The following is a 23,191-nucleotide window of genomic DNA, read 5'->3' on the forward strand; positions in this document are numbered from 1 at the left end:
GTTTTTATACCTATTATCTAGACTAAGTTACATAAGCCACTTGTATCATCACCCAGATTCCTCATTTATCCAAACTCATTTTCTATTGTAATTCCTTTCTTTTCTCAGTTCACACTCTCCCAGAATTAGCTTCTTCGTCCTGCCACCACAACCAGAGAAATAAGATGGATTTTTTTTTTCCTGGAATCCACCTCTCTCACTAATGGATAACAAATATTGCATGGCTTATTTCTATAAAAACTCCTCATGATGACCACACTGCACTGCACTTTTAAAATAAACCAGGAATCCAGAGCTGGAACTCCTGGGGACAATTCCTGACCAGTCTATTAAGTTCATAGCATGACTTTGGAGGTATTTGCCACATGAACAAGGTGGAAGAAGCCTGGAATCCTCAAGTACCTGACCACAAAGCAACAAGTTAAATTACAAATTTAAAAAGTTCTTCAAATCTGAACAAAGTTTTTTCTCCAACACACAACATCTTCCCACCAGCAAGCAAACTAAGTGGCAGCCACCCCCAATCTGTAAACTCCTGTGATGGTTTCACCAGCATCTTCCATTTGATGGGGGGGGAAAAGGGCCAAGTAGCTCTTAGTCTCTTAGGCACTAATTAGGGAATCTGGAGCAAGCACCAACAGCTCTGCCTGCCCAGATTGGTGCCCGGTCACCAAGTCACCAAGCGTTTCACTGACAAAAGAAGCTCTCAAAACTCTTATCAAGTATGATGTTGAAGGCAAAGTATTCACAAAAAGTTGCAGGGTGTAGGACAGAGGACACTGAATATAAAATAATTCTGCTATTAACAACTGCCTCCTCTCTTTCTAAAAATTACATTTGCAGAATTACAACAGCTGGACCCAGAATGTCACACCATCAAAAACTTCAGAATTAAAACACAAAGAGCTTCCTTCTCATATCTCCTCCATCAGGCCAACAGGCACTGCAAGACTCTGAAAACTCAACCACTTTCATCCCTGCCTATTAGGGAGCACATTAAAACCTGAGCTCCACAGAAGAGTCTCAGTTTCTGATGCACTTTGCTGGCCACTGAGTGGGGTGCTCTGGCACAGGGGTGGGAAAATGAGAGGCCTGTAACAGGAGAGCAAGAGGGAAAAGAAAACAAGGGAGAAAAAAAGAAAAAGAAAAATCAACCCACAAAAATCCAACCTGTGTCCTACCTGGAAACTGCTGAGACTCATCCAAGAGTAACATGCTGCTTAGTGCACCAGGGCAAGCCCTCTGCCCGCACACTTGTTCACCTCGGCCGTACACTCTCAGCCCTTCTGCTATTCTTGCCTCAGGGTCTTCAGGACAAAAGTTTCCAGTCACTCCCGACAACTCCTTATCTCTGCCCGCAGCCCAGCGAGCGCTAAATCCACTCTCACTGGCTGCTCAGTTCGCAGGCGGGAAATGCCTCCTGATAAAACAGTCCAGGGTACAGGCAGGGAAACCTGCACTTAAGGTTTCTGAAAATAACTTTGGTAAATAGCTCGCAGTGCTTGAATCCACCCCGCCGGTGTGACGGGAATCAGTACGCACATATCCTCCCTGCACCCAGCCGAGACGGACCGGGGTCACCGTTACATAACTAGTTAAATATGCCTCGTGTTCAGCCTAAATAAAAACTGCCACTATCTCCTCCCCTGCTCGGAGAGTCAAACAGCACAGCCCTGCCCGAGGTAGCTGCTGCTCCACTGGGGGCCGATGCCTGGAGCGGTGCTGCCGGGACGGTTTGGCTTCGGTACGGGCTCCCGATCGGCGGGAGCAGCCTCGGTTATACCTGGGAAAAGAGTTTGAGAAAAGAGGAGCAGGGAGGCCGAGTGGGTGTGTACGGGGGAGGTCTCTCCCCTCTGGAGCTGCACGCCGTACGGACCAGATCCCATTCACTCAGCCTGTGATCCAGTTCAACTAGTGGCAGAGACCAAGACTGAGAATAAAATAAAAATCCTTACATAACCATTCAGGCTCCGCTGGGGCCCCACGCAAGGGGAATCCCAACAGACAACAGGACGTTCAGAGCAGGGGACACGCGGGACCGTAACCCTGCTTCCAAGTTTCAGAGCACAAAAGGGAAAGAGGGTGGGAGCGAGATGCAAAAAGAAGTACAGCCGCTCTGGCTTTGAAACCAGTCGTGATCCTACGAACTATATGCATGATGCCTGCTGATTTCCAAGCAACCTGAGCAATTCGATGGAGCTGGTAACCTGTTTGTATAGTAACAGGTGAAAGAGCCTCCTGTTCACTTCATTAAATCAGCAGCTCGTACAGCACTGTGAGTTGCAGAAGGCTCTCAGTGTAGCAAATGTTTTATGAATGAGATTTCCCAGTTTTTAGGAAACAACCTGCCAGAATTTGTGGAGTGTGAGTTTACTCTAAGTGAGCCTTTGTCCCCATCATCCATCTGTACCAGGACAGGCAGAGGAGAGAATAAATAAATACAAGAGAAAACAAGTCCTTTAAAGCTGTGGTTGAACTCCTAAAGGCTATCCATCCTTCTCCAGTGTTACAGAGACTTTCTCCATGCCTAATTGCCTTCACAGGCATATCCAATGCCAGTAACAAGCAGAAAACCTGGGCTGACAGACATGTAATGAAATTAGCTTGCTGCTAGTGAGCATTTGGCCATGTAATGAAGTCAGCTCTTTATTGAAACAACTGGTGAGTGAGTGTTGGGAAAACCAGGATGGGCACAATAAACCTGAAGCAGGCTGTGTCCAAACACCCCTGGCACAGAACCTGCAGGACTCCAGGACAATGAGCTCATAATAGCAAAGGTTGATCTAAAGCACAGCTGGGGCAGAGCCCACCTACCCTGTGTGTGACTCCAGCCATTTCTATGTGACCTTTCACTTGAGAGGGTGGCAGGGCACAGTGAATGCTACCATCAAAATACCCTCAGTGCTTCAGGGTACATCACAGCTTGGAAACAAGCCCAAGGTGCTTTTTCACAATTAGAGCTATATAAATTTTACCAAATAAAAGATGAACTGTATTACAATGAAGAGTCACAGTGACAGGACAGCCTTTCACCCGTGTCACAGATTCAAACAGCCTGGCTGGTACACAAGAACATACAGTGTTTATAAAGGGGGAAAAGAGGGACAAATATATTAAGAAGTACATAGCCAAGGATCTTGTAACAGGCCTTATAAAGACTTTGTAGGGTTGGAATAAATAAGCAAACATGACCTCAGCATCTGACCTAACAGACTTATGAAACCGTGAAGCAAGATTTAAAGACAAGTACTTGTGTAAATACAACTGGGTACTTTGCAAGGCATGCTGTGCTGGTTTTAGCTGAGAGAGTTAATTTTCTTCATAGAAGAAGCAGCTAGTATGGGGCTGTGTTTTGGATTTGTGCTGCAAAAAGTGTTGATAATACAGAGATGTTTTTGTTATTGGTAAGCAGGACTTACACAGAGTCAAGGCCTTTTCTGCCTCTCACCCCACCCAACCAGGGAGCAGGATGGGGGTGCAGAAGGAGTTAGGAAGGGAGACACAGCTGGGACAGCTGACCCCAGCTGACCCAGGGGACATCCCAGACCATATGGTGTCATACTTAGCATATAGAGCTGGGGAAAGAAGGAGGAGGAGGAGGAAGGGATGTTTGGAGTGATACTATTTGTCTTCCCAAGTCACTGTTACTGTGAGGGAGCCCAGCTTTCCTGGGGATGGCTGAACACCTGCCTGCCCATGGCAAGTGGGGAATGAATTCCTTAAACTGTCTTTATCTCAACCCACTTGTCACTCTTACCCTTTCAATTCCTCCATCCCACTGGGGGAGAGTGAGTGAGCAGCTCTTTAGGGCTGAGTTGCCAGCTGGGGTTAAACCCCAACGCACACTTATTACAGCAGTCAAGGACGAGGAAAATGGCAGTTCAATACACTGGGTGAAACAGGTAACCTATACCTGTCCTTCTGCAGACAGCAATAAAAAGGGATTTCCTTCTTCAGCTTAGTGTGCAAAATGGAAGAGGAACTTTTCTAGCTCTTCTACTCACAACAGCCCTCTGCTGAGGCCATCACTGTTAGGCAGGAAAAATACATATTCACATAGCCAAGAATTAGATCTGCCAGAAACAGTCAGTTTATAAAATGATCTCCTCATGGAAGGTAATCTTGTTACAGATAAGTCCATTTACTGAATAGTTTTTCTCTGAGGCCAGTCTTACCAGTAAGGAAGAATGTTCTCCCTCCCCTACAGGGTCTGAAATCTTACCCAGCTGTCACACCTCACCTACCTCATCTCAAAACACAAGCTCTTTGTAATTGTACAACTGTGCTATACATCACAAGAGGCTTCTCAAGAAACTGTTATCACCTGAGAGGTTCCCTTGCAAACAACTTGATTCTCCTATTAAAAAACCCCATAACACTATAAAGTTTGTATTTTCATAAAATATCAATATTTCCCATCCCACAGCTTTCTCATAGCCATGCTCCACATCCACCAGCTCCTTCTGTGCAACCTGCTGACCTCCAATGAGTAGCCTACAAACCCAAATTGTTTGTAAGTCATTAAACAGAAACTAGGCTTGACAGCCACATTTCACTCTTGATTATCACCTGTCAGTACACCTATAGTTAAGGCCACTTTCCCTGTCCTATTTTCCATGTTGTTTTAGCAACATGGAAAACACACAAGACTATCAGGTTTGAGTTGGACATGGTATAAGGTGGCATTTATCCACCTAAAACAGTTCAGACAGAATCACACTTGAACTCCATAACACTATGTATTGGCAACTGGGTATTGCTGGCTTTGAGAATCATTTGCTTTTTAAACAAACACTGCACTGTAAATAAAAATTCTTTTTGATAAGATCTAAACCAACCATGGAAAATGAGAGGAGTTTTTCCATTGACTTTAGTGAGTTTTGGACTGAACCATAAGGCATAAAATGTCATAAATCTGTTTTTTCCTCATTTTACTTTAGATTTATATAAATCTTGGTTTATTTTATTTCCCACACTCATCTAAAATAATAAGTGGGGGAGTGGGAAGTCTTACATAATGTAACACAATTCAGGTAGTGACACAATGCAACACCTCCTGCAAATGCTTTTCAGACTCTTACTGAGGCAAAACACACTGCTTGAGATTTCAGACCAAGGCTTTCAAAGGTTGTTAAAATGTACTGAAGAAAACAAGCTATTATTAGACAAAATGTAATGATTTTAAGTTAAAGAATTTATACCATAGATATTTATCATAATCTTAATCAAAGCTAAATCCACTGAGTTACAATCCCAGTTATATTCAACAAACTGATTCTTCATCTCTTTCTGTAACTTGCTACATTTTTGCTGCTGAGGATGACACAATTGTATATGTGCACCACAGAAGCGTGATTTTGTACAAGTTTAATTTAATTCCCGTCATTTTCAGGTATGTGCAAATTTGACATAAATCACAAGCTAAGAGTACATAAAAGTGCCATTTTTAAATGGCTTCTAACAGTTCAAGTATTTAAATACTTTACATAGATGAAGATTACCTGCAGATTAATTGCAAAATTTGTTTTGACACAGATTTTAAACTAGAAGTTTCTGTTCACCTAGCCCAAAAAGATTTTATCTTGTAGCTTTCTCCTGTCTCATTCCTATTTGCATATTTGCAAGTGAAAATAAAGTCTTCTGACTCCTACTTAGAATTTTTTTGAGACTGAGTCAGTGAACTGCATGTTGAAGAAAATGTGAACAAGACATTTTCAACATCTGTAGTACAAACTACTGTTAATGAAATAAAAAACACTTTGATCCAAATGATGAGCTAGACACTTCTGCAAGTTCAGTGCTGCAGTTTCTATAAAGCCTAAGCAAGAAATTAAAAAGATAAAGGAAATAACTCTAATGTGATATAGTGTTTTAAAATCTGAAGAATACTTCTAATTTAATTAAAACAGTTCCTTCCCTCCTTCCAAACTCTTATTATTTAATATTATATTTTTACAATATATAGCTACATGTACATTTTATTTAACCAGTCATTAAAACCAGCACAATACCACATAAATTAAGGGAAAATGAAAATAAGGATCCCTTGCACCGTTTCAAACTCAAATGAAAATCAGAGAAGTGTTTCACCTCATACATTGCAACATAAAAGGGGTGCTGCCTAAAATGCAAACCAGAGGATTTTCACTTTGGCTTCTTCACACTCATTGGGCGACCTTGGCAAAGTGATTTTGCCACTCCTTACCTGTTCAAGAGGGAAAATACCACATTACAAATTTGCTAATTAGTTTCCGTGTGATTTCATCATGGTTTCAGAAGCTGCAGATGAGGGAATACAGTATCAGTTAGCAATGACTACGTGCAGTACAAAGCTGACGATGGAAACGTTCATGGGGCAAAAGGTACCAAGCGCGACAGAGAAGGAAGCAGGACTGTCCTTTGTTAGAGATTCTCTGGCTGCTTTATGGAAAGAAAAAAGCAAGGTTTTGGCCAATAAAACACAACCTCTATATCCTGCAAAGCTTATCAGAAAAGCAGGAAGAAGACTTGGAGCAATGTTTTGTCCAGTTAATAACTGCTCGCTCACTGCTCCCCGTGCCTTCATGCTGTTCTCACGTTTGTGGCAGCTTTAAGAGAATAGATAAAAAACAGGCAAAAAAAATCTGAAAAACTCCATGTACATATATATATATATATAGAAAATGCAGAGCCATGGGCGTGGGCTGCTCTTGAACTGCATAGAAGGATTTCTATTTTGTATTCCATCATACGCAATAGATCAAAGGGAAGGAGGGAGAAAAAGGGGGGAAAAGTGTAGCTCTTTATAACACCCCATCATTTCACGATTCCTGCCAGGCCCTGCGCCCAATCGGCGGCTCTGAAGGAAGCAGAGCTCTGGCGTCATCACCTCCTTTTAAAGAAGTAAAGCAAGTCATTACTCCGGGTTATATAACACTTCGACTATGCCAGACTTTGTGCCACCCTCTCGAAAAGGAAGCCGCTGTCAGAGCGCCTGGGAGGCAGGCAGGGGAGTCACCGACGTTTTCTTTCAGAGCTTCCCCCTGCTCGGGATAAGCTGAGGAGACCGGGAAAGAGCCTGAACTTTCGGACAGAGCAGGCAGATGGCGAAAGGCTCAGCGACTGACCTGCACCACCGTCAGTCTGTAACCCCCTGAACAGGGGGCTGGGGGGACAGCACTCCTCGGGATCTCATCCCTCCTTCCCACAGCAGCCCTCAAGCCACACCTCACCCTGCTGAGAATAAACCAGTTCACAGGGTTAGTTAAAAGTCTGGAATCAGTCAACAGACCCCTCCAAACCCCAGGCACCGCTCCTCCCACGCTCCTCCCCATTCCTGTTATCTTCCCCTATTCCTCCCAGATTCATTGGCAAACAGCCGGAAGGCAAGAAACCTCTATCATCCTCCCACAACCCAAACTGCCCCAACACAACAAAATACCCAGCCAGGCGATCTGCAGCTTCAGAATGGTCAGAAGGGGAGCTAACAAAGCATCCAGCACTGGCTGTTCCTAGCAAAGCACCCAAGAGGATTTTTCTCTAATGTTGCCATTTTGTGGGTCCAGTAAATCCAGTTCAAGGGAGCTGGGTGCCTGCCACAGGGTCTGCACAAGCATTGGAGCTCCCCCACAGTGTGCTGGGGATGGAGACTCCTGCTAGCTGGGCAGGTCCAAGCCCCTCAGACTGCTCACAGAAACAGCATTTGTTTTGACAGACAGACTGTGCTACCGGGAAACTGCCAGAATAAAAATAATGGTTCAAATCTGCAGCCTGCTGTAACAAAGCAAAGTTCCCAGAGAAATCAGTGGGGCTCTTGCATAAGTGAGAGACAAACCTACTTCTCCATGATTTTAATGTGACCTTTCCACATTACTCAGCAAGCAGGATTGCTAAAACTGCAAATGCTAGCATCCAGTCTCTTTTCTCCTTTGATACTAACTCTATCTTTTGTATTTTATTCAGCTGAATTGTGGAAACATAGAAACCAGCCAGCTCCTAACTTTCTGAGTCTTGGGAAAACCAACACAAGTCTCGAACTTCAGATTTGTGGATGCAGAGAGCACACCCTTAACAGACAAAGCTCTTGTCACTTCCAGGAACTGAGAAAACAATAGAAAGCTCTCAACTTCTTAGTTACAACAAGTCACCTGAAAAATGCATCCAAAATCTGCAGTTAGATGTGTACTTGCTGACTGAGTTACCCACAGCCATCTGACTTGAGGCTGAGCCCCACAGTCTGCACCTGTATGATAAAGCACATTTAAACACTCTGATCCATCAGGATCATTTTCCAAGGTAATGCAGTTTCCTAAAACAATTTTATAAAGTTTAAACACATGTTAATATGCAGGATAATACTTCACAAGTAAGTTCTTTCACAGGTAGTGATTACTTCTGTACCTCTATGATACCACACCAGTCATCCTCTATGCAGGCAATTATTGGCTCGAAAGACAGTCTACAAAAAGTTACTACAAGCATTAAAATCTACCTGGCTGTTTAAGAACAGCAAAGTGCACAGTGGTACATGGAAATTCAGGCTTGGCTTCTAAGATTTAATAAGACCAGAGCCATTGTGTACGCAAAATCTTAGACTTGAGCAGAGGTTTGCCTTTCCCAGGATATGCCCTTCCAGCTTCCTTGGAAATAGCACTGGTGGGCTCTAGAGGGAGCTGCATCCAGTCACAAGTAACCAAAATAAAAGAATCTAGATAGGGAAGTCCATCAAGTAGGAAAAAATGGGAAGACATCAATCACCACTCTTCCCTTTTCCCCAAGAAATCCACCTTGCACTGTACAAAGTTCAATTTGCAGATTAAATTATAGGATTATCACTTATGGGCACCCATCACTCTGTAATATATACACACAGAACACAGCAGAGCTCAAAATTAAAGCCACCCTCATGATCATCTTCAGTGTTTTTCTAGATTTAGGAAAGACCTGACTTTTGCTTCTTTCCACACCTTTTCCTCCAACTCATCCACTTTCAACCAACAAAAAGAGCCTGCTCTCCACTCCAGGTTTACTCTGATGGGCCTGTGCCTTTCCTTAGCCCCTGCCACCAGCTAAACAAGGACAGGAGATCAAAGCACATGTCACTAGACTGAGGAAGAAAGCAAGCAGCAAGCAAGCCAACTGTGCCATGTACTGCAGCAGATGGAAGCAGCTCATTACAAGGTTCCTCAAAGAGCAGCTGCTGTCTGAGGCTGTCTCGACCTTGGGATGCCCATCTGCCCCTGATGCCACCCGAGGACACAGCTCGGGTGCTTTCTAAAAGGAGTTGAGAGATTACAGAAGTAAGTATGTATTTCTCCCTCCTCTTCTTAAGGAATATATTTCATTTTCCAGTAGATAGGGAGGACAACTTAAGATCAGCGTTTCCTAAGAGAAAATGGTGTGCAGTCTGGTCAACAGTAGAAGGCAAAAAGATTTCAGACTGCTGGGACAAATCTCCATTTACCAACACAAGCAGGACCATCCAAATCAAGTAAAAATTGCAGGTAAATTACTTTCTAACAGTAGTTCCTTCATCATCTTATTTTTTTCCTCCAGCAGTATGGGCCTTTCTAAATCCGGACATAAATAATATAGAATAGGATACCATTTAGTAGGGTTTTGTTTAGGAGACCGTTTCCACACTCTTTTTCTGCCTGTTTCATACAGGTGAGGATAACATGACCTAATTTTTAAGAATAACTTCAGTTGAAAAGCAAAAACTGATGCATTTGAGCAGGAGGAGCCTTCAAAATGAACAGATTTATACCAAAGACTTTCCTCTCTTCCCCTGTAAGGACAGAAATTTGCTCTATTCCCAACCACATACATCCAGCTGGGGACTCCTACACACCCCACAGTTTCGTTTTGTTCCAGCAATTTGCTGGGGAGAAGAAAAGATGGAATGATTTGGGGTGGGAAGCACATGAATAACACCATCTCCAAAATGAGTAGCAGATCTCTGTACTTCAAGGATGCATTCATGTACCATTCAAAGAAGTATTAACCCACACTTCCATATGACTCCAAAAACAGATTTCCAGAATAATTTCAGCTTTAATAACTCCAGGTTCTAATGAAATTTCTAGTAAGTAAGGTGTTAACTAATGATTTTTACCATTGGGTTACACAAGGAAATTACCCAAGCAGCTACAAATCAATTTTCCTTTCAATGTAATTGCACCCCTTGCTGTACACACCAGTGATGACCCACAAAGAGCCACAAAGGAGCATCACATTAAACAAAATCCATTCTTGCTATAATTTCATGCCAACATTTTTTTCCCCAACCACCACCAAGTGAAAATTGTAGGCAAAGTAGATCTAGCAGGACCCCTTCAAATGAACAGGCATTCCTCTAGCGAGGACTCAAGGAAAGCAAAGAACTCTTCAAATCTGGATCATCAGTGGCTGCCACCTGAAGTGATGAATTCCTGCCTTGATATGTTGGGAAACTCAAAACTATGATATCCAGTGGCAGCTCAAGTTCAAGCAAAAAGCAGCCACTGAAATATATTGTAGATCATCTCCAGAAAGGAAAGGTAACTCTGAATCTGTCACGATACTATCAAGTGTCAAACAGGATGAACACAGTTTTAGGAGGCCAGGATGAGGAAAAGGGTCTCTCTTCCCCTCACTCACCTCCTGTGCCAATCTCTCAGGGGTTCTGAGACTTGGCTCTGACACCTTCACCCTGCTGAGGAGCTGCACTGCAAAAGAGCACAGGCACCTGTGTGTCCTCCTCTCCTGGGACTTGCTATTCTGTACCACCAACCACCTGTGCTCCTCACTCCTCTTGAAGGGCCTCTATGTCCATAGAAACCCCACACAAACCAGTTTTGGTTTGCTCCAGCACTTTGTCAGGAAGCAAGAGGAACAGTATGAGTCTGAGCTGGGAAGAGGGAGCTTCTCCAGTTCTCCACTAGTCAAACAGAGATGCCACAGAGTTAGCACACTCCCAGCCCTGAGGAAAGAAAGAGGGAATGAGAAAGGAGAAAACAGACAACGTGAACAACACAGGACAGAAGGCAAGGCCAATTCCATGGAGCTTGTCATAGCACAACAGTAGCATCTCATATGTTATTATTTGGTGTTGACTGCTATATTTGTACAGTAAGAACTGCAGTACTACTGTAGTACTGGAAAACTGTTCACTGCTATACCCTAAAAGTACTGCTGTACCATACACCCTGTAATGCAAATACAACCAGCAGCCTCTGAGGACAGTGTCTGAAAGCCTGTGCTCATTAAGGAATCTTTCAGAGAACTGAACAGCTACTTCTACCCCTGAACTACACTTCAAAAAAGTGTTTCGTCCATATACTCAGAGGTAAGAAAACAAGCAACTTGCCATCACTATTAATAGCAGAATTACAGCAATACATATGAGCAAGAGAGAATGAATTCCAGAGACTTCAATCAGAATAATCCAAAGACATTCAAAAAGCGGCAAAAGAGAGCACTACAGTGGGATTCATTCAAACACGTAACAGCTTTCCTCAGGAAAGCTCTGAGGTATGAACAGTCCCTGCATTTGAAAGGATCTGTAATATCCATATTGGAGGTTTGTTTCCTCTTTGCTTAAATCAGCTTTTATTCCTATGGAGTTCTACACAGCCCTGAGCAACTACCAGGATCAGAGAAAAAGTGCAGGACTTGAAACAGCCCTTTATCTCTACAGTCATCAGTACACCACATTTCCAGTGAAAAAGATTTAGGGAGTTAACGAAAAAAGTTCTTAGCAGTCACGCACTGCTATCAGAAAATCAAACATGATAAAACAAAGGCTGCAACCCACAAGTGGTGAGAAAACAGATGAAGTGGGCAGGGATGACAAGGCTGGAGAAACAGTGGAAGCCTCTGGCTAGGATTGAAGCGTGCTGCCAGGATGGCTGTGCGGGCTGGCAGCCACTGGGAAGGGGTTCTGAGGGTCAGAGTAGGAATGGCCTGGAAGGAGCACACCAGCAAAATAAAAGACTAAAGCTGTAAGAGCTCCTACACATGATGCCAAGGTTCACTAACTGACCACCACTGAAGAAACGTATAAAGGATGGAAGCTATGTGGTTATCAGCTCTCACTTACCCAGAAATATTCAGAAAACAAGCCTTCCAGGCTCTTTTTCTTCATTGAGGGCAGGGGGAGAAGGTTTAAGAATTGCTTCCAACAAGAGTGGAAAGCTTGTACTATACAAGTCCAAACTAAACTCTAGACCATCCATGGGACAGCCTATACTAAATGCAAACAAAACTGAGCAGAAATGAGAAAAAGTGCCCCAAAGCTGAAAATTCAATTATCAGAATGTAAAAGGAACACCAAGAAAATTACAGAACTGAAGTTTCACAACTATTAACTCCACACGCAACATATATCAAAAAGACAAAGACAGGTTAAATGTGCAAAACACCAGTCACTGCTAAGTGTTATCAACAGGGGTGGATAACATTACATTAACCCTGGAGGGTTCTTAAGTCATTTGAGGCACCATCAGAATATGGAAATCCTAATATAAAGCCACTACTTTGCAAGCAAACAATAAAAATGTTCATTTATAATTGTTATAATCACTATTCTTTAAAACAAGCAATTGGCTTCAGTTTGGAGGAAATATATGTGCAGCCTGCTGTCCTTCCAAGGAAGTAACTGTGAAACATTAATAATATTCTAAGTCTTGTAGTGCTAGAAATATGCAAGAGCCCATCCACAAGGGAATGATCCCCCCAGGATCCCAAATAGGATCAGAACAACCACAGTACCAGAAGGGGAAGAGAACAGCACAGCTGGGAATAGGGAGAACAAAGTTTTAACAGAAAATATTAAAATTAAGCTTTTTAAATGCTTCATAGTATAAACATTAGAGCACTGCACCCCTTCTTGTGAATAAAACTGCCTGTTCCTCAGATGATTTTTATGAATGAGATTCATCTACAAAGACAGGACTACAAACATCAGACGGGCAAAATAAAACAAACTTCTTAATCCTGAAGGTGGTTGTATTTCACAGGACAAACAGCAGGAGACTGGTTCTGTGTTAGACCTAAGGTAATACAGATGCCAAATGACATTTCTGAGGCAGTCTGTAGCAGTGAGGAGCTATCAGGAAAAGCAGACTGGACTCCCCCATAGAAGAAAATAATTGTACATCTAAGCACCCAGAAAGCATCCTGATACTCTGGCAGAGAGAATTAAAGCTCAACAATCTGAAGCCTCAGAGGCAATCTAGCTTTGCTCAGATTGTGGAAACGAGGGTTTTTCCTGTACCTAATGAACAACAATAAAAGCTTTTTATGTTAGTTTTATGTAAATTGTCTTTTTACTCTTCCTCATTATTTTCTACATTTGTTAAAGTTTATTTTTAATTAGTCACTACAGAAATATAAAGCATAAACATGTTTCTGGTGTTTTAAGATGAAAATAAGCAACTGTCATTAGCAGTTAATGATGTTCTGTATACCTACATTAATCTTGTTTATACCAACATTAATCTTGTTTGCTTTGGAAAGAACAATCTTGACAAACAATTATGATTATTCACCCACAATAATACAGATGTTGATGATAAAGTACATAGGTCTAGGATAAAATAACCATGGGGAATGACATATATCCCCCATCACATACAGCCACTCCCCTCTATTAATAAAAGTTTGGCTACCAAGTCACACTTCCTACAGCTCCACTGGGTGCAGGGTCCCATGAACAAAGTGACAAAGTCACCACCACTCTCTGAGACAAAGTAATCTGTGGTCCTACAACTCTGTGGTATTGAGAATTCCCTTGTTTCTCACCTGAACTAACATTTCCTTTTCTGCTACTTTCTCATTAGGAAAAAGTGATCACATGAATAAAAACAGAGGAATAAAATTAATTTGTGTAAACATTTTATAAGCATTTAAAAATCAAAACAGCATCTTCAAGGAGCACGTGGCTAAAAGAATATAAAAACAAAACAAACAACACTTGAGGACAACAATGTACTGTGAAGCTAAAAATACTTTAGTGACTGGAAGAGAGAAGTATCTGTCTTTAACACATTCTATGCTAAGAAAAGGAAGACTCCCAGTAGGTTTAAGTAGGTGTATTCAAATATCTGCACACCCTTTGAAGTTATGAAAAATTGGGATTTTAAAGGAAGCAAACAGAGCACCTCCTTAGGCTCCAGCTGCAGTTTTATGATACAAAGAGGTTGATGGGAAATTCAGCTTGGGGGATTCCCACCTGAGCTATGCATTCCTGTCTACATGCCCTAGAACATCAGCCCTTGTGCTGGACCCACAAACTGATTTCTAGGACCATGTCATGACCCAGGATACTTACCTAATAACATTTACATGTAACCTGCACAGCACAGGCCCACAAACAGCTGTAATGGTCCTGACCTGAACTGGTCCCCTCCTGAAGAGGACAGTAGGGCAGGTATAACCAGGTGAGGATAGAAGGTGACAACTTACTTAGTCAGCACTTCCACCTTTCATCTTGTAAAACACACAAGCAAAACTGAACCCAACCTGTATGCTGTCAGAAAAGAATATTTTCCAGCTGTTAAAGATTATTATTGTAATGAGCAATAATTGCCCATAGCATCCATTAAATTCGTTACTTATGGCCAAACCAGCGATGCGAAATTTTCACTGGATTCTTTTAACAACACAAGTAATTGTAAATTGATTTATTTACTTCTTTATATAATTGCTTCCTTAAAATCTGTAGCTATTTTAAAAATTCCATCCTCCTTACATTTTATTCTTGTGGCTTGTTTTCTTTATGGGACTGTTTTTGGCCAGGACTCCATATTTAACCTACATTAAATCCCTATTTAAACTAAACACCCATGTAAGCACTTCTCCCTACCAGGAGCTGGACAAATCCTAACCCTTACACAATCTACTAAGGGGCTACAGCCATTTTCCTATAACATAAATATAATGTATGCAGAGACTCACAGCTCCATTCACTTACCACTTTCATCAAGTAAGTCTTCCTCGTCATCCCCATCATTGTCCTCCTCCATCGCCTCCTCCTCATCTTCCTCCTCCTCCTCTTCCATATCCTCCTGCTCCAAGTCCGGGTCCAGGTCCGGATCACTCCCTGAGATTGACTCGTCTGACATGATTCCCAGTGGTGCTCCTGGTGCATTACCTGCTCATGTTCTACCGTGAGGCAGCCCTGCAAGAAAGGAAAAGAGGTCCATGAGCCCAGCGGGTCCCAACCTTTGAGCCTCAAAGCTCAACATCATAGCAGGATTACAGTACATAAAAACACAAATCTGCCATCAGCCTTGCAAATAAGTTATATCAGAATGTTAAATATCAGACAGTGCACAAAATCCTGTGTAGAAAATGGATGCCACAAACAATGGATCATAACGATACAGGTCCAGCATTGGAGAATCAGTATCAGAACCAAGATATTAACTAATCACTCAAAGCCCCCAAGTCTTCATTGGTATCCCTGACATGTGCACAGTAGAAAGATTCCTGATATCAATGTCTGATTGTTCAGAGATGCGAAAATAAATAAATTATGTGAACAACTTCAGAACACTGCTGTCCAAATATGAAGCATAGAAAAGAGGATCAGTCCCAGAATTCCCCTATGGATACCTGTTACCCTGATCCCTGCATGCACCATCACAGTGTGCAGACATGGGGCAGAGACAGGAACCCCCCTCCTGCCTCAGCTGTACCCACTGCCAAGGTCACCCAGCTCCTCATCACAGCCTGGCTGAACTCCCTGATCCAACCACGCAACAGAAACAGTGTTACCTTAATAATTCGGACAGAAGGCAACAAAGATCCAGTTTCTAAAGGTTGAATGTCCCTTGTAAAACAGGGTAAGAAGAAAAGTAAACACAAAGGAAGGGTGGATCAGACAATTTGCATTTCCTTTCTCTCAAGGACAAGAACTGGAGCTGGCTGTGCACGACTCCTCCAGTGCATCACAGCAGAAATCATGGTACAACACAACAATAAAACCTAAAGAGAGGACCAGGGCAGTCACAAGGTCACAAGTTTATCTGTTCAGATCATGCACTGTCCCTTCTGGACAATGATGGGTTCTCCTTAGCACTCCTCTCCCATAAGAATAGAATGATCACAAAGGAGCTGTGTAAGATAAGGTGGATGAAAAGAAACACAACCAAGAAAGGAATATAAAGCATCTTGATCTCAAGGAACTTGAAGCAAAGGCTGTGTTCAAAAAAATCAAGCTGCAGAAGAATTACTACCCACATATTCCCCAGAAAGCTTTAAAGAAAGATGAGGAAAACACTTCATCATTACTGATTTCCCACTGCCCCCTACTTAGACCACATTTCCAGTGTAAACTATGAAATATTTAAGAATTAGTCAGCCACTTAAAAAAAAAACACTTCTAAGCTGATAAGGCCCCTCACATATCTAAAAACACTTCAAGAAACAGAAAAATGTCATTTTCAGCTGTGTTTCAGCAGTTACCAGACAAGCTCAGAAACCTGAAGGTTAAAGACACAACTCAACACCCCTCTAGCAGGGCTGAGAATCCAACTGTCCAGTACGCTGAATTATTCCAGCTGAAGTCATCAGTTCCTGCTCTGCCCCTCTCAGCTCCTCAATAACATTGAAGAGTGTCTGAAAGAAAAAAAACATAAGAGAAGAGCAGGCTTTGCAGAAACTGGCATTGGAATAGGAAGCCTTTCACCACTTGGTCCCAGGAGCACTTTACCACCAGGCAGAGACAACTGAAGTCCCTACACTATTGAATGTGTCACACGAAATAAGTTGGATTAGTCAAACAGATGGCAGAAAAGGCCAAAATCTGAATTAGCTCAAGTGGAAGTGTGCCAGTTTACACAAGCCAAAGATATTAATTCAGCTTCTGTGGTAGGCAGGTACGAGCCCTGTTGCTGTCAGGTTGGTGCAATACAGTGACCTCCAGCATCACTTGCTTTCTGACGTCTGGTGCTTCAGCCAAGGGCTGCAAACACAAAGCCATCTATTATCACGAGTTTTTCCTGACAACTGTTGTGCTGAAGTCTCTGTGTATTTCAAAACAGTAGCTTATTTTTTCTTTTAAGTAGCAATAATGTTCCCTTCCAGCTGATATTCAGCCCTAGTGAAAACAAACATACTCAAACCTGTAACTTGCAAAGCTGCACAAACCAACCAAACAAACACAAACACTACTAACATGGCAGGAATAAATTCTCATCTACAAACAGAAAAAACAGAAGTGCTGTAATGTCACTAAATGCTTCAGGTCAAAGAATGACACATGATACAGTTTCTCCCATCAGTATCCTCCTGTGTGTCACTCTCTTATGTTTCATCATTTGTCAAAGAGCTTTAAAAAAAACCCAAATCAAAACACGTAACACTTTCCAAACACTATTTAAAGGCAAGGACATGGGTCCTTGTATTTCTACAAATAAAATCAAACCCAGTGGAGAACAGCTTTCTCTCAAACTGGAGTACAAAAGGGCTCAAATCTAAGCTTTATTTTTGTTTAGCAGTAAATACACGTTCTGTATAAGCCAACTCCCGACACCCGCTCGCAGCCCCAGCCATATGCAGGAGAGTTAAACAGAAGCTTTTGAAAAGACTTAATTAAATCTTGCAGAAGCTGGGTGAAACAAAGATGGTTAACTCCTCTGTGCCTATTGTCGTGGTGCTGCCTGTCTTCCTGCCTCCCTCCCTGCTCCTGGGCTCTGGCAGCTCCACTCAGCATTGCCTGAGCCTGGGTCTCGGGAGGGCTCCCATCCCACCCTGCCTGGTGGCACTGGGAGCAGGGAGCAGGTACACGGGACACAGCCCAGAGACTGCCCTCGTTTCTCACACCGATCTGACCCAGTTCAGAGCCTCCCACCAAGGGGAATTACACAACAGGGCCAGATTGTAGCTGCTGCTACTGTTTTATGGCTGAGTTATTCCAACCTGCCCCATCTCCTGCCTTTGCACATGCAGGCACACTGTGCTCAGCGTTTAATCGCTGCAGGAAGGGCACTTTGAGAGAGATAAACTGATTACTTGCAACTGGACTCTCAGGCTGTGCCACATTGGAGCCCCTGCCCTGCCACAGGACAGGAGCTGCCCCCCAAGCAGGATGTATGCCATGAGGAGGGTGACAGCACCAAGAAACACACATCAATCCCACTGCATCATCCTTACAGACAGCCAGACACCCTTACAGTACAGTGCCCTAACATGTGGTGAGGCTGCTGAGAAACCAGGGTGGGATATTAGGGGAAGACACTGAGAAATTCCTCTTGCTTACTCAGGGAGGAGAAAAGAGCTGTCATGTTTATCCTACCCAGGAAGTTAAACCCTGCAATCAACTGCACATCAAATTAACATCCAAGACAGACTCTCTCATGTATTATGTCCTGTCTTTCAACAAAGATAAAAATAGTTCTGAAGTTTTTTGAGCTCTGTTTTTTTAAGGTAGAACATTTCAGATAGTAAGTAAATACCATGTGGTGATGACTGCCTCCTCCTCAGCACAGAAAAGGAGGCCCAGTTCTGGATGAGGAAGCCTTGCAAATTTGGACACAAATCTGTTGTTCTCATGTTTGTCTTTCACTCTGCGAAGCTCTAAAGTCACTTCTTACATATGAAGCTGAGGGAGAAATGTGCAAGCAACTTTTTCCCTTCTACATGACAGTTGTTCACACAGCAGGGTCACGCATGCCACGAGCCAAACTCTGAAGTGAAACAGCAAACATCAGAGGGTGTGGGGACTTGGGTCACTTCTGTGCATCACCTTCATCTGAGGACTCACCAGCACTATAAATATTAAACCATTATTTAATGGACTATTACAAATACCATCGAGTAAAAAGGAAGCAGGAAGAGCAGACTGGAGTCCTTCCCCACCCGAGAAGGAGAAGCAGGGTTCCCCTGCACCTACAGGAAGCCACAGAAGCCAAAGTGACTTTACAGCAGCTCTTTGCCTTATGTGACACAAGTGATTCAGGCACAGGACATGCTCATTCCCGAGTACACACATCCATCCCATACAAATCCCTTCAGAAAGGGCAGGTTTAACACTAATGCTACTCCAGCGCTGAACAGTAAAGAGGATTCCATTACCTCCCCAACCTCCAGCCAAGCCCAATATCTGGGGCTCATCAAGATTTGTCCCTTAAAGCCTGTTTTATAACCAAGACTTCACGTTGGCCATTGTGGTGCCTGGCCATAGAAACAGAATCAGGCACGCTGGCAAATCACAAGAGGATTTGCACAGACAGTTTAATAAAACCAGGTACTTCTAAGTCAGTGCTGCATAATGCTCTCCAGTCTCTGCTGTGCAGTCATGTTTCATGGTAATAATAATTTCCTTTAACTGTTTTCCTTTTTTGTTTGGCAGCAAAAGAGTAAAATGGTTGGTTGGGGCCACAAGATTCCTCTCAGTACTCTCAGCTCCCACACAAACACTCCAAACTGGATGTGTATGAAGGTAACTGCTGGCTCATCAGGGGAAGTCTCATGTTTTTGCTAAATCACTGCTAGCACCGTTTTGGCACCTTACAGGCAGCCTTCAATAACTAATGGAACATTATTATAAAGCACACAGATGCATCACTAAAGAAGCCATGAGCTTAAGCTTCTCTGTATGACAGAAAATCTTGTAACAGTTTGCAAGTAATAACTTGCAATGTTATTGCAAAATAATTAATACTTCTCTGTTCAATTTAAAAATCTACCAAGAAATAAACCCAAGATCAGTGGGTTTGGACAGTTTAATTCTAACAAACACTATAATTTCTCTAATTTCTGTTATGTAACATATTAACACTTCTATTACATTATCATGTAAAAAATGGCAAGGGAGAGGAGGAATCACTTAAAAGGATAAATATTTTCCCAAAAAGGAGTCAGTGTTACTGACTAATACCAGTCCAGCAGATCCCCTACGTGCTTTTAACAAAGCAAACAAGTGTTTACTGAAAAATCAACAGGAACTTCTTTCCCCCAGGAATAACTTCCACAAATCACATTTAAAGCCATCCTTAATTGATTACTTCGTGATTTAAATCCCTTCTTCCTTCGCAGCCTGAGACTGTTGAGACTCAAGAAGCACAGTTTTTCAGCTGTGACTCACAGCTAACTGGTGGCCACACGCTGCTGGCTGGGAAGGAAGAAAACAATTCTCCTTTTCATCTTGTTCAAATTGCAACAAAACTAAGTGGCATTGATCCCCTCTAAGTGATGTGTTTTCCACAGGAATATTAAACTGAGGGAAAAGGAAGCAGCCTGGAAAATCATAAATTGGGGAGCATCTGCTTGCCCTGGACCGCCCTTCTGAGGAAGGCAAGTGTGCTTCTCCCCACCCCACATAAATATAGGACAATGCATCCAGTCTTCACCCACACTGGCTGTGAGTATTAAGGAGCCCACTGTGATTTATGGGGAGCAGGAATACAGAGGAAAAAAAATAACAGACTGCTTTAAAAAAACACATCCATATTTCAGTTTTGGGAGAGTTGCGGGACCTGCTCTTTTATTCTCTCTAGGTTAACAATCTCCCTCCTGAAAGGCACCCCAAAACTAGACCCAGCCTGAAACTGGCTGTTCCCTCACAACAAAAACAATAAAAGCTGCTGCAAGAAAGGGTGGAAGAAAGGAAAGAAAAAAATCCTAAAACCAACTCATAAAGAAAATGAAGAGCTAATCCTTCCCCTCTGCTGACATGACAGTGCTGGAACGGAGAATGTGACAATGAACATTACATAAGGCCTGGCTCCCACTGTGATCCGAACAAAAAGAGCCAGCGCGAGTCAATGGCAGCATCTGCCGATCCTTACACAACCTGAGCCGGCGGCACATCCCAGCCACATCCATCACCTGCCGCGGGAGCCGCCCCCCAGCCTCAGGGTCCTCCTCTCCTGCGGTCCAGAAGGGATGCGGGAACACCCCACTGCCAACAGTGTCAACATTTTGTAACCTCCACAGCAAACCTGAACTCTTCCCAAGGTGCCAGTGTTTCCTTCCCCACAGACCTCGTGAGGCTCCTCACCTCTGGACACAGCCAGCAGAAATGGGCAAACTGCTGTTGTGTTTGTATATATAAAATGTTGCATTGTTTATAAGAGCATTTCTATTTACTCTATTAAAGCAGAAACTGACTTCCTATAAATCAACTCTTTCCTTTGAAAACCTGAAGTGTCCTCACTAGCGACTCACCACAGAAGAGCGGTTTGATTAGTACTGCACAAAAGTTCAGGCTACCTGAGGTAAGAAGCATGTGATTGGTTTTGCTTCCACTAATTACTGATATTGATCTGGATTATCACCATCATCATTATCACAAAATAACAAAAATTTCGTCTCTTACTTCACAGAATTTCCATTTATGTTTTTAGCTTTGCCAACTTCTATATAAATGACATTTGCATTCCCTGATAAAGAAAAAATGGGGAAAAGAAAACTTTCCTTCTCCAATCACTGTTTCTGCTTTCAAAGCAAACAGCATTTCAACACAAAAGACACTTCTAGGTGTGCTTGTATAGGTTTTGCCCATGGTGCTACAACTATAGAAAAGCAACGAAGACCTACGAGAGGAGTAAAACCCCAAGAAAATATTTCAAATTATGGGGAAGACTCAATAGTAGGGCACAGCATGCCAGGATTCCAAATTACATTCGATGCATTTTACATAGCAGATTAATTTGGAGTAAATGTCCCTACCCTGCATTAGTGATAATGATTCCCATATTCCAAAAGACAGAGTTGAAGACTCAGTTCATGGCAGAGGTGTGCCAAGCCTTCTCCTTGCGAACACCCAAACTATGTCAAGACATGAGCCAATTCCCACAAGCAGGGGAAGATCCAGATAGCTGAAAGATCCCTCTAGGAGTTTAAGCTCTTGTTATACATAGGTGCCAGAGAAGAAGTTATGTAATAAATCAAGGCTAAATTACATAAACAGAAGCAGTGGAACAGAAAGGAGGGAAAAGGCTCGGAGCTAATCCCCTCTCAAGGAAAGATCAGTCACTGTCACTACTTGAACAAGAGCTATGGCTTTGGTCATTGAGATATCTGAACATTATGGCTCACCTCCTTGAAGGGAATTCAACAGAAACAGGCTGGGATAGCTCATACACAATGTTTTCATCTTTCAGAATGAGAATAATTGCAAGTTTTCATAATATTAAAAGGCCTGATTCTCTCCTATTTTCTGAGTATCACCCCATCCACACACTCTTCTTTCTTTGCCTCCTGGAGAAGCACATTTCCTTACAGGGGAGTGATTCACTGCCTGTGACTGTGTCCCTGCTCAGGAAATGAGCTTTCCATCAGCAGCAGTCCAGGGCAGCCCACCATCCCCTGTGAGGCAGACGCCAGTCACACTGCACACTGTCACTGGAAGATCACAAAGTAAACACAACTGAGCTCTGCCTTTAGTCATAGCTCTGCATTTCAGCACAAACAATCACAGAGGTCTGGGAGTTTGGTTTTGATGCGTCATCTTTCTCCCTCTTCAGAACTGGACTTAAAACCTGAGGTTCTGGTTTATGCAGTTTTTAGAAAAAGGAAGAATTCCACATAGGTCTGTTCCTCTTTATTCCTTACCCCACCTCCAGCAACAATAATTACACTAGGGATGAGGAAGAATTACTTATGCCACCTACAGTTTACCAAAGAAAATGAGGGAAAAAAAAGAAAGAAGAAAACCAGGAAATCCTGAAGTAGAAAGAAATGGAAATAAAAAGTTTTGAACTCAACATGACATGAAGATGACAATTAGCATATGTTAGACCTAAGTTACAGTCAAGCTATCAGACATTGAACTAATTTTTACTTAATGCCAGTGTAGATTAAAAATCCATTAGAGAATTAAAATTTGTCATAAACATGGGTTTCTTTCAGAGTCATTCCCTCCAACAGTCATTCCCTCCCTCAACATTGCACAGTGCTGGAAAAATTAAAACATTAAGTGCCACTTGAAATGGTCATCTTTCTTCTAGTTTTAAGAACAAAGCCACCAAAACCTGTTGATCTTTGCCTTTCCTACTACACAGGTCAAAATGAAACACTCCTTATGATCCTTATCCATCCTACACAAATACATTTGCTTTGATAACACTTAAGATTGACACTATAAGTTGCTCACAGGGAAAGCAACTGATGAAATAGCCTCCTGTGGTTCTGCCCTTAGTAATGGAAACGTCACTTTGGTTGTGTTTTGCTGGCTGGAAACTTCCCAATGGTTTGGATAGGCCTGGAAGGGAAAAGAATGCAG

General features: G+C 42.6%; 1 protein-coding gene across 5 annotated transcripts in view; it reads right to left on the reverse strand.

Annotated features, from left to right (window-relative positions):
* Positions 1-23,191, reverse strand: part of RAD54L2 (RAD54 like 2) — a 68,760-nt gene that overhangs the window by 32,480 nt on the left and 13,089 nt on the right. For 4 of the 5 annotated variants that reach the window (XM_027700423.1, XM_027700419.1, XM_027700420.1 and 1 more), the window contains one exon: positions 14,933-15,139. In XM_027700423.1, the coding sequence (XP_027556224.1) occupies positions 14,933-15,083 (151 nt within the window). In that variant the 5' untranslated portion in view covers positions 15,084-15,139. Of the gene's footprint in view, positions 1-1,181; positions 1,873-14,932; positions 15,140-23,191 lie in introns of those variants that run through there. The other variant, XM_027700422.1, reaches the window with a different exon arrangement.

Source organism: Neopelma chrysocephalum, unplaced genomic scaffold (assembly GCF_003984885.1).
Source record: "Neopelma chrysocephalum unplaced genomic scaffold, ASM398488v2 Primary Assembly neopelma1_147, whole genome shotgun sequence".
NCBI lineage: Eukaryota > Metazoa > Chordata > Aves > Passeriformes > Pipridae > Neopelma > Neopelma chrysocephalum.